Raw genomic sequence first — 13,093 nt, 5'->3', positions numbered from 1 at the left:
CACAAGTTTCTGCTGCTTCTGAACATAATGACAGATCATCTAATGCTGCTAGCCATCTGTACATGACACATCAGGGGCAGACTGTATGAGGGAGGGCACTGTCTGAAAGCATGCAGCCTTTACTTTCTAAAGGCCTGTGTAGAAACCAGAGAAGTGGGGAAGGAGCCTTTATAAACACCAGATGATTATCAACTGATATTTGTGTTTGGGATAATCCGTTGCTACCACAAAGTTTGCTTCTTTGCTAAGGTCGTAAAAGAAAAGCAGTAGTTTATAACCATAGAAATGCTTTTGTCCGTTCGTAAAAACATCTTAGTAATTTTTAAGAAAGCTAGCTAAAGAGTTTCCTAGAATGGCATCATATATATAAGGAGCCTAAAAATTGTATGTTCCTTTCAAGATTTGACCCCACTCCCACATGTTACTTTTAAATTTTTGCTCCTTTTGCCTTTAGTTGATTTCCAGAGCACTGAAATGATGATTTTGAAGGATTTGTTCTGCTTTATTGTTGCCGTTTGAGGAAAAATTTTCCCAGCCTCCTCAATGTGTCATGCTTTATTCCTCTTTACTATTTTATATGGGTAAAAGTTTATTGTTATTGTATTTTACTGTTTTATTATATCATAAACTTTTTTGTGGGATTATTTTCTTTCTACCCATGAAAAATTCCTTTAGTTGAAGTCTTTTGGTTTTTACTTACCTAAAGATGTCTTTGTTTCAACCTTACTTAAAAAGAATTTTTCTTACTTACATTTCTTTTTTTATTGAAATATAGTTGATGCATAATTCAACCTTTTGAAGAATGGCTTTGATAGATATTCTGTTCTAGGATGACAGTTATTTTCTCTTAGGCACTTGAAGATACCCACTATCTGTGGCTTCTATTGTTCCTGTTAAGTGAATATTATTTCAGATTATAGGGCACTCATGTACCTGTCTTCACACATCAAGAACTTGCATTTACCACTTAATCCTGATAACAACGTTATGATAATATTTTATTCTCATTATTCTCATTTATTCTAGTAGAGCTACAGAGGCACAGCACAGTTAAGAATACAGAATGAGTGTGGAGAACAAGATTACACCCTAAGAGCACTCTAAAGCCTGTGTTTTTAAACCATTGCCACAGCCAAGTGGATACATAAAGAGAAAGATGAGAGATAAATAATATTATTAAATATTAGAGATATTTAGGCGTGCCTGGGTGCCTCAGTCTGTTAAGCGCCGACTTTGGCTCAGGTCATGATCTCGCAGTTTGTGAGTTCGAGCCCCGCGTCGGGCTCTGTGCTGACAGCTCAGAGCCTGGAGCTTGCTTCAGATTCTGTGTCTCCCTCTTTCCCTCTGCCCCTCCCCTGCTTGTGCTCTTTCTCTCTCTCTCTCAAAAATAAACATTAAAAATAAAAAAAAAAATAAAGACATTTAAAAACTGTAGTAATTAAAATAGAGTCATTTTTTTCTGGATAAAGAGATTAGTACTCTAATCGTTGCTATTGGACTGTTATTACCAGGAAGTATCAACAAGCTGTGCCTGTTTTTCTCATGTGTAAGATAAGAATAATAATATTCCTTGCCTCATAGAATGGTTGTAAAGAATAAGCAAGTATGTACAGACATATGCATACTACTTTAAAGTGAAAAAAGGCACAGAAAAGTATGACATTTCAGAAGGCTGGGGAATAGAATTTCAAGAAAAAAGACAAACAGATTAGTGGCAATGCAGCAAAGAGGTCTGGTAAATTAAAGATTGATAATAGTGTTCATTGGATTTAGTTAGTCAGGAAATATTTTAACTTGAGTACAACAATTTTACTAGAATAATGAGGGTAGATAGGAAACTCCAGGGGATTGAGAAATAAATAAGAGATGAACTGTAAACTACTATTGCAAGCACATTAAATAGGAAAAACATGGGGTCAAGAGGGAACTTTTTCCCTTTAATGAGAGATTCAAACTCAATCAGGTGAGAGGATGGAACTTCTCTAGAAGTTATAAGTACAAGGGAGGGAGCTAACTGAGAAGAAGGGAGTGAGAATGTGGCACCTGTGGTGAGGTACCTTGAAGAGGAGGAGGAATACCTTGTCCACTGGTGCCTGAAGAATACAGCTAAAGATAGAGGTCGGGGTTGGGGTGGGGGGCACAGTTGAGGGAGATCATGTATTATGCCCTCACTATGCCAGATGTGGGAGACATGTGAAGAGGTCAAGATTTTAAAGGATTGGGAAAGCTTGGGAATAGCCACTGGGTATAATGGAAGTGGAAGCTGACCAAGAGCAAATAAGAGGAATCACATGTAGGGTGGCAGTGGGAGTCTAGCCAAGGTTGGAGACCATATAACTGTAGTGGCAAGGCATGGCTATATGGCTTTCTCTGGCAACTCTTAGAATCTTGGGTTATCAATAATGTTAATTACTCTTGCTTTGGATAGGTTACCCAGGTGGATGATCATATAAGGGGTCAGACAAGTAAGCTATTAATATCAGAAGTAAAAATCTGTCCAATATACTTCAAAGCTCAAAGCCTTTCAGTGTTTGGCCATTAATATAGAATAAAAACCAGAATCCTAGGCTAGAATTTTAAGGTTTCCAATATAAAATTCTGACCTTATTTTTAGTACACCCTTACATGTATCACCACATTATAGCCAAATAGGGTTTCTTGCTATTTTTTGAAAATTTTTTTCTTTCTCAATTTGCACCTCATGTTGCTTCTGGTATTTACCTGGCTTATAAAAACCTACATCTCTGTTCCTTAAAGCTCAGTTCATTTGTGGGCACCTAGGTGGCTCAGTTGGTTAAATATCTGACTTCGGCTCAGGTCATGATCTCATAGTTTGTGGGTTCAAGCCCCGGGTTGGGCTCTGTGCTGACAGCTCAGAGCATGGAGCCTGCTTCAGATTCTGTGTCTCCCTCTCTCTCTGCCCCTCCCCTGCTCACACTCTGTCTCTGTCTCTGTCTCTCTCTCAAAAATAAATAAACATTAAAAAAAATGACAACAACTCAGTTCATTTATTACCAGGTCTGTGATTCCAGCCCGAAGTAATATCTGTCCTCTCAACATCTATAATTGCTTGTTTATATCGCTTTTATGTTACTTTCTATTTTTTTCAAAAACTTTCTAAAAATTACTAAATTTTAAATTGTTCGATGATAGGGACCTTATTTTTCTCATTTTTGTATTATTTCACAGTGCCAACACAATGCTTTTTCTGTACTAAGTATGCAGTGAATATTTGCTGAACAGACATTGCATTACATACTTATACTAAGTAGCAAAATAGAACCTTTAAAAGAAAAGGTTTTATCTTTTCTGTAGACTGATTTCAAAGGTTTATTTGTATGTTATTTCATGAACCTCTTCTAAAGTGAATGTTTTGTCCCATAGGTATGGGATGAATTGCCTTATTCAATTTGAAGATTTTGCCAATATAAATGCATTTCGTCTCCTGAAGAAATATCAAAACCAGTATTGCACATTCAATGATGATATTCAAGGTAAGCTGGATAGGGAAGGAAGTGAAGATACAGAATGCATAGGGCAAAAGGGCCCAGATATTCCCATGAGGTTAAAGAATGTGTGTAATAGGGGGCACCTGGGTGGCACCTCAGTCTGTTAAGCCTCCGACTCTGGGTTTTGACTTAAGTCATGATCTTAGGGTTCATGAGTTCCAGCTTCACATTGAGCCCCTCATTGGGCTCTGCACTGACAGCGCAGAGTCTGCTTGGGATTCTCAGTCTCCCTCTCTTTAAAACATAAGTAAACTTAAAAAAAAAATAAATTGGATGTTTAAAATGAAAGAATCGGCATAAAGGGGAAAATTGAATAACCTGGAAAGGTAGGTTGTAGACCATGAGTGAGGTATTCTAATGTAGTATTTGAAAGAATCATTAGATCTGAGTGGTGATAAGTGCCAACGGGGAACTTAGCAGGAAGACAGCCAATGTGAAATAAGATGTTGAATGCTATTGGAAATGAGGTGGTCTAAGAAGAGTTTAAATGTAAGACGAGGATGCTAATGTTTGTCTATTCATAGAGTTTATATTGAGGACAAGTAATTATGTGTGAAAATACCCTCTGAACTGAGTTGTACTTTACAAATATAACTTTTAAAATTCACTATGCTTAAATTCTGTATTGTGACATAACTATATGAATATAATGTGTTTAAAAATAATGAGCCTCTGTACCTTTTGAGGCATACTAAAGCAATTGGTTGAGTCTTTCTTTGCCCCAAATCCTTTGTGATGTTAATCACATGGTTACTGTAGTATCATTTTCGTGATAAAGATGCTGCTATACGTTACTTCAACTTTATTTTCTTTCTTTTTTATTTAAATTTCTTTTTGAATATTTATTCATGAGAAGTGAATATTTGGAGAAATTCAAAAGGGAAGCAAAGAATCTAATTTTACAGCACTATAGCTCTATTATAGCTGTAACTTGAAGATACATATATAGTGATAGCGTGCTTTTGGTGCTGCAGACAGATTTTGTAGACCAGTGACTGGATCACTTACCAGTTAATTATGTAGTGGTCTCTAAAATAGTCACATTAGGGGCGTCTGGCTGGCTCAGTTGGTAGAGCATTGACTCTCGATCTTAAGGTTGTGAGTTCAAGCCCCACATTGGGCGTAAAGATTACTTAAAATCTTAAAAAAAAAAAAAAGATAGCTACATTCACCGCTGAAAAAACTATCCTTTCTTTAATATTCTTATCTTTTGATTTTGTGGATCCCACAGAAATATCCATCTTTACAGACTGATATTGCATACTTTTGAATCAATACACAGAATTAATAGGCATCAGAGTTCAGTTTAAGACAAACAGTGCTAAATCCAAATTATCAAACAAAATGAGCAGTTTGGAATTAGGGTCAGAACTCCTATCGACTTAGTCAGAACTTAGAGGTCAAGGCCTAGGCTGCATCAGAATTAAAGTCAGGAGCACAAGAAATCTGAGGCAGATGCTTACTTAAGTCAAGGCCAAGAGTATTGCATGTGGAATTGCTCTGGAGTGTCCACAACAGAATATTCCCCACTCCACCCAGCAGGTCACCACAGTGGAGGCATTAAATAACTAATTTTTCACCCCAGCAAATCTGTCCTAAAATAAAATCTGCATGTTTACCTCTTTACACATAGGAATTTTAGAGTATGACTGCCTTAGCCAACAAAAAGACAGATTTGAGAAAAATGGGCCCAATCTCTGACTAGAGAAAACTTTTGGCAAGTTATTGGGGTTCTGATTAGAAACAACGAAATCATTTTGTGCATTTCTCCATACCAAAATAGTGTCCTTAGTGACACATTATCCCCATATGTTTCTATTTTACCTTTTTAACCTTATGTTTTTACCATTTTGCCCACAATGTAATACTTTCCCCACTGTGGGCAAAGAAATTGCATTCCAGTGCCAAGGAAAATAATTATGTAGCCATTACAGCCTTACCATGTAAATAAATGTTTCACACTGGACCCTGGGGAGAACTTTTTTCGTTTCGTTTCTTTTTTTTTTAACAGATGTGTTATTTAAAGATATTTTATGAAAAGTATTTGATTTTAAAAATCTTGTAATTTATCTAAATAATCTAAAATAATTTCAAATGATAGAGATTTTGGTTTTAGATAGAGATTTGGGCCTTAATGCATTCTAATTATAATTATTTTTAACTGGAAAAAATGTGCCAGTTAAATATGTTAAGAAATTGGACATTTAATTATATTATCTGAATTCAGCAAATTCAGATCAAAACAATAAGGTCTCATCCTCTGGTCATTTAAAATCAATGACAAAAAGAGGTTTTTCTTCTCATAATACCCTCTCTGGAATGGCTGTTCTCTAACATAACACTGTAAATATTTTACATAGAACATTCAGCCATAATAAACAAGTTTGTTAGGATTTTTTAAAAAATAAGGTAAATATAGCCTAATCTTATACTTGATAATTGAAAAGATAAAAAATCAGACATGATAGAATGGACTTTTCACAAAAGAAGGAAGACTGTTGGCCAGTAAACATGCTTCAAAGTTTAACACCACTACGTTTTAAAAAGCATATTAAAAAGCAAATGAAAAACTGATTTACTGTATCAAGCTGGCAAAGATTTTCTATAGTAATCCCAACTGTTAACGATGCTGTAAGAAGATGAGCACTCATATATCGATGGTGCAAATATAAACTGGTGCAACTCTTGGGAAGGCAGTATGTGTCAAAAACCTTAAAAGTCTACGGCTCTTTGAGCCAACAATTCCATTTGTAGAAATTTATCCTGAGCAAGTAAAAGTATGTAAAGCAAATGTACAAGGATATTTATTTATTTTAAATATGTGTTTATTATTTTAATGGAGATATAATTGACATGTAACACTATTAGTTTTAAGTGCAGTATAATGATTTGGTATATGTATATATTGCAAAATGACTGCCACAGTAAGTTAACATCTATCACCATGTATGGTTACAGTTTCTTGTGACAAGAACTTTTAAAATTTACTCTTAGCAACTTCCAGATACAAAATACAGTATGTCACCAGGCTGTACATGACATCTGAAGGACTTATTTATTTGTTTGTTTATTTACTTTTAAATGTTTATTCATTTTGAGAAGGAGAGAGAGAGAAAGAACACAAGCAGGGGAGGGGCAGAGAGAGGGGGGAACAGAATATCTGAAGCAGGCTCCATGCTGACAGCAGAGAGCCAGAAGTGGGGCTCGAATTCACTAACCTTGAGATCATGACATGAGGCAAAGTTGGATGCTTAACCGACTGAAACACCCACATGCCCCAGGACTTAGTTATTTTATAACTGGAAATTTGTACCTTTTGAAAACCTTCATGCCTTTTGCCCACTTCCCAACCCCAGCCTCTGGGAGCCACCAATCTGTTCTCTATGAATTTGGCTTTTTGGTTTTGGTTTTGTTTTAGATTCCATATATAAGTGAGTATTTGTCTTTCTCCATCTGACTTATTTCACTTAGCCTCATACCCTCAAGATCCATTTCTGTTGTCGCAGATATTAGGATTTCCTTCTTTTCTTATGGCTGAATAATATTCCATTGTGTGTGTGGGTGTGTGTGTGTGTGTGTGTGTATCACATTTTTTTAATTCATTCATCTATCGATGGACATTTTAGATTTTTTCCATGTCTTGGCAATTGTAAATGATACTGCAATGAACATGGGGTTGCAGATAATCTTTTCAAGATAGTGATTTCATTCCTTTTAGATAAATACCCAGAAGAGAAATTGCTGGATCATATGGTAGTTTTATCTTTAATTTTTTGAAGAATCTCTATACTTTTTTTCATAGTGGCCGCACCAATTTACTTTCCACCAGTGGTGCACCAGAGTTCGCTTTTCTCCACATCCTTGCCAACACTTGTTACTTCTTGTGTCTGGTAATAACCCTTCTAACAGGTGCAAAGTGATACCTCGTATGGTTTTGATTTGCATTTCTGTGATGATTAGTGATGTTGAGCACGTTTTCCTGTACCTATTGGCCATTTGTATATCTTCTTTGGTAGAATGTCTGTTTAGATAAGGATACTTATTGTTATTAATAGTATTGTTAACATTAGTTATATATTATTAACATTATTGTTGCAATGTTATTTTTTCAATTATTCTCTGATCATAAATGATCTTTTTTAAAAGCATGTATATTCTTGTGAATCAAAGCAAATATTTTAAAAGGATGATATATGTAATAAAAATTGAATTGAGCTTTTAGATTATTATAATAAAGAACAAAGACATTTAGAATATACTTGTCTCATATTAGAAAATGTAGGCCTTAAGTATTAAAAGTAACTTTTCAAACTCATTGCCAGAATTAAAATTTCACATCATGGGATTGTTAACAAACATTGACCAACAGATTAAGACGGTAAAGTTGAACAATAAATAAAAAACCTTTCTAATTATTATTTTTTCCGAAAAAATCATGTACTGATGAGTAACAATAATTTCAGAAGAAAAGGCACATCCAGACAAAATAGTCAAGGTGATTTGTAAAACACAGCATTATATTTGTATTATTCTTAATCAACTGAATGCGGTAAATTATTTTGGTAAATCCTAAACTATGGCAGTAAGTTATAAAGTCAGGCCAGTAGGAAGGCCCCACCCCCCACCTTTAAAGGAGTGTTTTGTTCCTGATGTAGCTGGCTCACGGAAATGTGCCCTAAATGTGCCCTCACTGTAGTGTCCCAAGCTTCTGAATTCCCATACCCAGGTTTCACTTTGTGAAGTCATGTGTCATCTCGGTGCCCTTAGGGACTTGACCAACTCTCCTGAGGTGGCACACACTTGATAATTGCAGCTCTTCATAGCACTGGGGCCACTAAAAGCTGAGCGTAGTCACTCTCAGGACTAGGAGGTATGCCTCTGAGAGGTGATGCCCTCTCTGTGCACTCTGCTCCCAGGATGGAAGAGAAGCTGTTCACTTGGCCCCTGTGGCCGTGAGCCACTTGATGTACTCACTGGTCTTCGGCAGGAAGAGACAAGAACCAGAGATACTAAAGCAAAGTTCATGATCACCACCAACAAAGTAGGGACCATCAGGACGGTGAGCTCCTACACCACAAAAGTGGGAACAGGTGAAGACCTGCTAACTGATGCAAAGAAAATGGTAACCAGGAAGTCACAAGTAGGCTTAATTTAAGACACGATCTCCTCGGTGACCTTGTAGCCTTGGGAAGAGATGAGCAGTCTGGCCAGGAAGCAGCCCAGCTCCATGGAGACATCCAACAGCTCTGTGACAGCATTAAAAAGATGAAGGCAGGGGCGCCTGGGTGGCTCTGTTGGTTAAGCATCCGACTTTGGCTCAGGTCATGGTCTCATGGTTTATGAGTTCGAGTCCCGTGTTGGGCTCTGTGCTGACAGCTCAGAACCTGGAGTGTGCTTCTGATTCTCTCTCTCTCTCTCTCTCTCTCTCTCTCTCTCTGCCCCTCCCCCACTTGTGTTCTGTCTCTCTTGGTCTCTCAAAAATAAATAAATAAATGTAAAAAAAATAAAAAAAAAAAGATGAAAGCAGTGGGGCACCCCAGTGGCTCGGTCGGTTAGGCTTCCAACTTGGGCTCAGGTCATGATCTCACAGTTTATGGGTTTGATTTGGGCCCTGCATCGGGCTCTCTGCTGTCAGTGCAGAGCCAGGGAGCCTGCTTCTGATCCTCTGTCCCCTTGCTTATCTGCTTCTCCCCTGCTCTCATTCTCTCTCTCTTAAAAATATATAAAACATTTTTGAAAAAGAGGTGAAAGCACAGATTCTTATAAGATATTTTTTATTCCCTTTGCTTTCAATGTGAAGCTTTAGATAAGATAGGCCTATGAGATAAGTCTTTATGATAAGGCATAGAAGAAAAGCAGCAGCCACAGAGAAAAGAATCTGACCAACAAGCCAGTATTCACAGTAGTGAATTGGATAAGGGCCGCCTTGCGGGCCATGACTAAAGCCTGGCTGCGTGTCCTGCACTACGAGCATCTCGAGAGGCACTGTGTATAGTCAACATCACCTGCTTCTTTTTCACCACAGGTACTACCCATGAGGAGCCTGGACACTACGTGTGTGCTTGATAAGGACAAGCAAGTAGAAATAAAGATGCTCTGGGTGCGTCTGATCTGTAAAAGATGTCCCCATAGTAAGCCGAATGCAGTCACTGCTAGTGCCATATGACGTGGTCCTTGTAGGGCAATCTTTCCTACCTTTCTCAGCTTCACTGGGGAAAATTCTAAGCCAATAAGAAAAAGAGTAAAGAACCCCAAATTCTCATGTCTCCACTTGTACAATAAACTTAATCCCCTTTCGTCCTGGAGGTCCCAAAAGTATCCCAGCAGTCGTGAAAGGAAATATTGTATGTCGGCAGTCCCGTTGCTACGCACAGCCGGCTCCAAGGAAAGACAACGCTCCTGTGCTAACAGCGTTCTTCGTCAGGTGGTGATCTGCACCCGGGATTGTTGCATCTCTGGGCTTGGTCAAAATATACTGGTCATTCTGGGAGTCAGTCAGCATGCTAAGACCCAGATCAGGCTCCACTTCTCATTTTTTGTGAGGTGTTGCTTAGAGTTGCCTCTTCTCCCACCCTCAGAACTGCCTCAAAATTGACCCCTTTGACTGATGCATTGTCATCAAAAGTGCATTCTTCCTTCCTCTTTCTCACATCTTCAAGAATGTCATCAAGCATGGATAAACTTTTGTTTTGATGATGTGTATTTTTGAGGGCTTCAACTTGATGTTTTTCTGCTGCTACAAGTTCCACAGGTTCCATCTCTTCCTTTACTGCAGCCTCTCCCAAGGGCTCTAGGTGCTGCCTGCTGCTCTCCTTCATGGTCACAACATCTTTGTAATTTCCCTGCAGGGCTCTCTCAGGTCCATGGACAGCCTGGAAGACTGTGCATTTTCACTTCATTCACCTCTTTTTGGAACATTTCAGATGTATGCACCTGAAACATTTTCTCTTCATCCCACAGACCGGCATCTTTTCCCACTTCTCTGATTGTCCTTTTCAGTCAGTAAAGAACCCCAGTCTTTTAGTGAAGAAACCCAGAGAGCCTTCCGCAACTATGGAGGACCCACTGCTTCCTCTGAGTTATAGCCACCCGTCCGCCTCAAGCTGTAACTTGATGGCATGTTCCAACACCTCTCCACCTTCCACAGCATCCATTATCAGAGGAAGTATTATTAGAAGCAACATCCAGAAGTAATTTGCTCTAATACCTTCACGATCCAATTTTACAGGACAAGGCAAGGCTGTCCAAAGCTTTCTGTTGAGCTGAGCTCATATTTAGATACACATTTTCAGCTGATACCAAATGCGGCACCTGGTGCTGCATGCAGGTGGTCCTGGAGCAAGCAGTGTGAGTGTGGCAGGAACAGGCCTGACGAATCGAGCATCAGTTATCTAGCTACTTTGGAACCTGGCCCAGCTGCAGTGCATCCTAGGTCTGACTCGTTGGCACTGAGAGCCAGACAGGGAGAAGCCTTCCTGTTTCCCCTTTCAGGTGGCATGTGGTGGGGCTGCCCCCCAGGGTGGGGGATGGGGGGGGGCAGGGTTGGGCTTGAGGAGGGCCCTAGCCACCCATTGCCCTCTCTGGAATGCAGTCTCTATTGTAATGTTATTTTTTAACGCAAAAGATCAGAAGTCCTCTAAATATCTAAAAGTAGAGGTTTGGTTAAATAAATTTGACATATCCATATTATGGAATATTATAAGTATACAGAATATTTTAAAATATGTTATTGACATCATAAGGTAGTCACAGGATATTGTTAAGTGGCAGAAAGTATGCTAAAATCGTATGCATGGCATGAGGTATTTTTTACAAATTAAAAATTTTCTTTACTTTGCACATATCAGATATAGAAAACAGCTGTAAGAATATTCATCAGAATGTTGAAAAGGATTCTACCTAGGCAGTAGGATTATAGGTGATTTCTTTAGTCTTTGTATATCTGGATTTTAACTGTTTAATGGATTTGCTACAATGGGCATCTTTTTATGAATACATTTTTTCAAGTGTCAAAAGATACCACGCTAAACTGTTGAGCCGTAACACAAGAATACCTAATATATAATCTTTCGTTAGCAAGATTACTTAATACCAAAAACCTATTGTGTCTGTTAGTGTTCTTTTCAAAGTCGTATTGTTATTAGTTTATGTAGTAATTTGGTATGTGCTCTCATTTCCTTATAAGAGGCATTCTTCACGTCACCACTTAATTGATACCAGTTATGTGAAGGATAAGAAGTTATACAGAGAAAAAAAGAAAACAGTATTCTGACTACACTTATTGCTTCCTCTTATTTGTAGATTTTAATACTCAGTTGACTTAACATTCATATTCCAGAGCACTTTATTTTATATGGAGACACCACAGTTGCATTCCCCTATGTTTCCGCTAAGATGTCTTTATACTAGAAGACAAAAGAACTACTTAGACTATTTTGTTATATTAGAATTTGTTTTATCAAACATTTAACAGAAAAAGCAGCACATGAATTAGAATGCACGATTCTTTTGTCAAATATTTTTACTGCAAAAGAATTTAATCTAGCAGATTTTTTCAAACATTACTCTGCTTTAGTAACAGTGAAACCATTCCAGTTTGGAAAAACTCATTAGAATTAGTGGTTAGCTTCTTTTCCTGTGTCTTCAGCCACTCTCTCTCTCTACTGCCTTCCCATTAGCCTTCCCATGTTTAAATTGCTTTAATTCTTTTTTTTTAAGTTTATTTATTTTGAGAGAGAGTGAGAGTGAGAATGAGTGGGGACCTAGAGAGAGGGAGAGACAGGATCCCAAGCAGGCTGCACACTGTCAGCATGGAGCCCAGCATGGGGCTCAATCCCACCAACCACGAGATCATGGCCTGAGCCGAAATCAAGAGTTGGACGCTTAACCGACTAAGCCAACCAGACGCCCCTGCTTTAATTTTTAAAATAATTGCCTTCATCCTCATTTTCCTCAGCAACAGCCCTTGTCATTCTTTCCTTAAAAATATAAAAATAAACGATTTTTCTTGGCTCTGTTTCCCTCCCACCCCCACCCCCATCTTCATCTCACTCTTTCTTATCTTATCTAAGCTTTTCCAAGGACTGCTCAACACCTGCTGTCTCTGTTCTTTTTCTTTTATTTATTCCTCCGCACACTGCCCTCCAACTTTGGCTCTAGCATGTGTAAATAAAGTAGCTCTCTGAAAGGTCACCATGATGTAATTACCAGATCTAGTGTGGTTATTTGTCATTTCCCTTCTTGATTGACCTTTCTTATGTTTGTCACTACTTCCTCCCTTTGTTTCCATGACAGCCATCCACTTTCTTGCTTCTCCTACCTCTTTGACCACTTTTTACTTAGTCATCTTCCCTATATCACATTCTCCTGCCCTTACTCTTTAAATGTTTATATTCATTCGGGTTCTCTCCTTTTGAAGAGAACTTACTCACTGAATAGTGTTATGAATCCACATGACCTAAATACAACTACACATTTTCGAATTCCAGATCTTTTATCTCCGACCTAGATTTCTAGACTGAGTTCCAGACCTGTATATCTGACTACCTTCTTGAAATTGTTTCCTGAGGAGCACACAGAGAGGA

General features: G+C 38.2%; 1 protein-coding gene and 1 pseudogene across 1 annotated transcript in view; one reads left to right on the top strand and one right to left on the bottom strand.

The window, feature by feature from the left end:
* Nucleotides 1–13,093, top strand: part of ME1 (malic enzyme 1) — a 189,572-nt gene that overhangs the window by 135,529 nt on the left and 40,950 nt on the right. The window contains exon 7 of the mRNA XM_043593012.1: nucleotides 3,385–3,494. Coding sequence (XP_043448947.1) covers nucleotides 3,385–3,494 — 110 coding nt within the window. The remainder of the gene's footprint in view (nucleotides 1–3,384; nucleotides 3,495–13,093) is intronic.
* LOC122490224 lies at nucleotides 9,220–10,663 on the bottom strand (annotated as a pseudogene).

This window comes from Prionailurus bengalensis, chromosome B2 (genome assembly GCF_016509475.1).
Source record: "Prionailurus bengalensis isolate Pbe53 chromosome B2, Fcat_Pben_1.1_paternal_pri, whole genome shotgun sequence".
In the NCBI taxonomy this organism is placed as follows: Eukaryota; Metazoa; Chordata; class Mammalia; order Carnivora; family Felidae; genus Prionailurus; species Prionailurus bengalensis.
The sequence above is the reverse complement of the archived record's forward strand: the minus strand, read 5'-3'. Positions and strand labels throughout refer to the sequence as shown.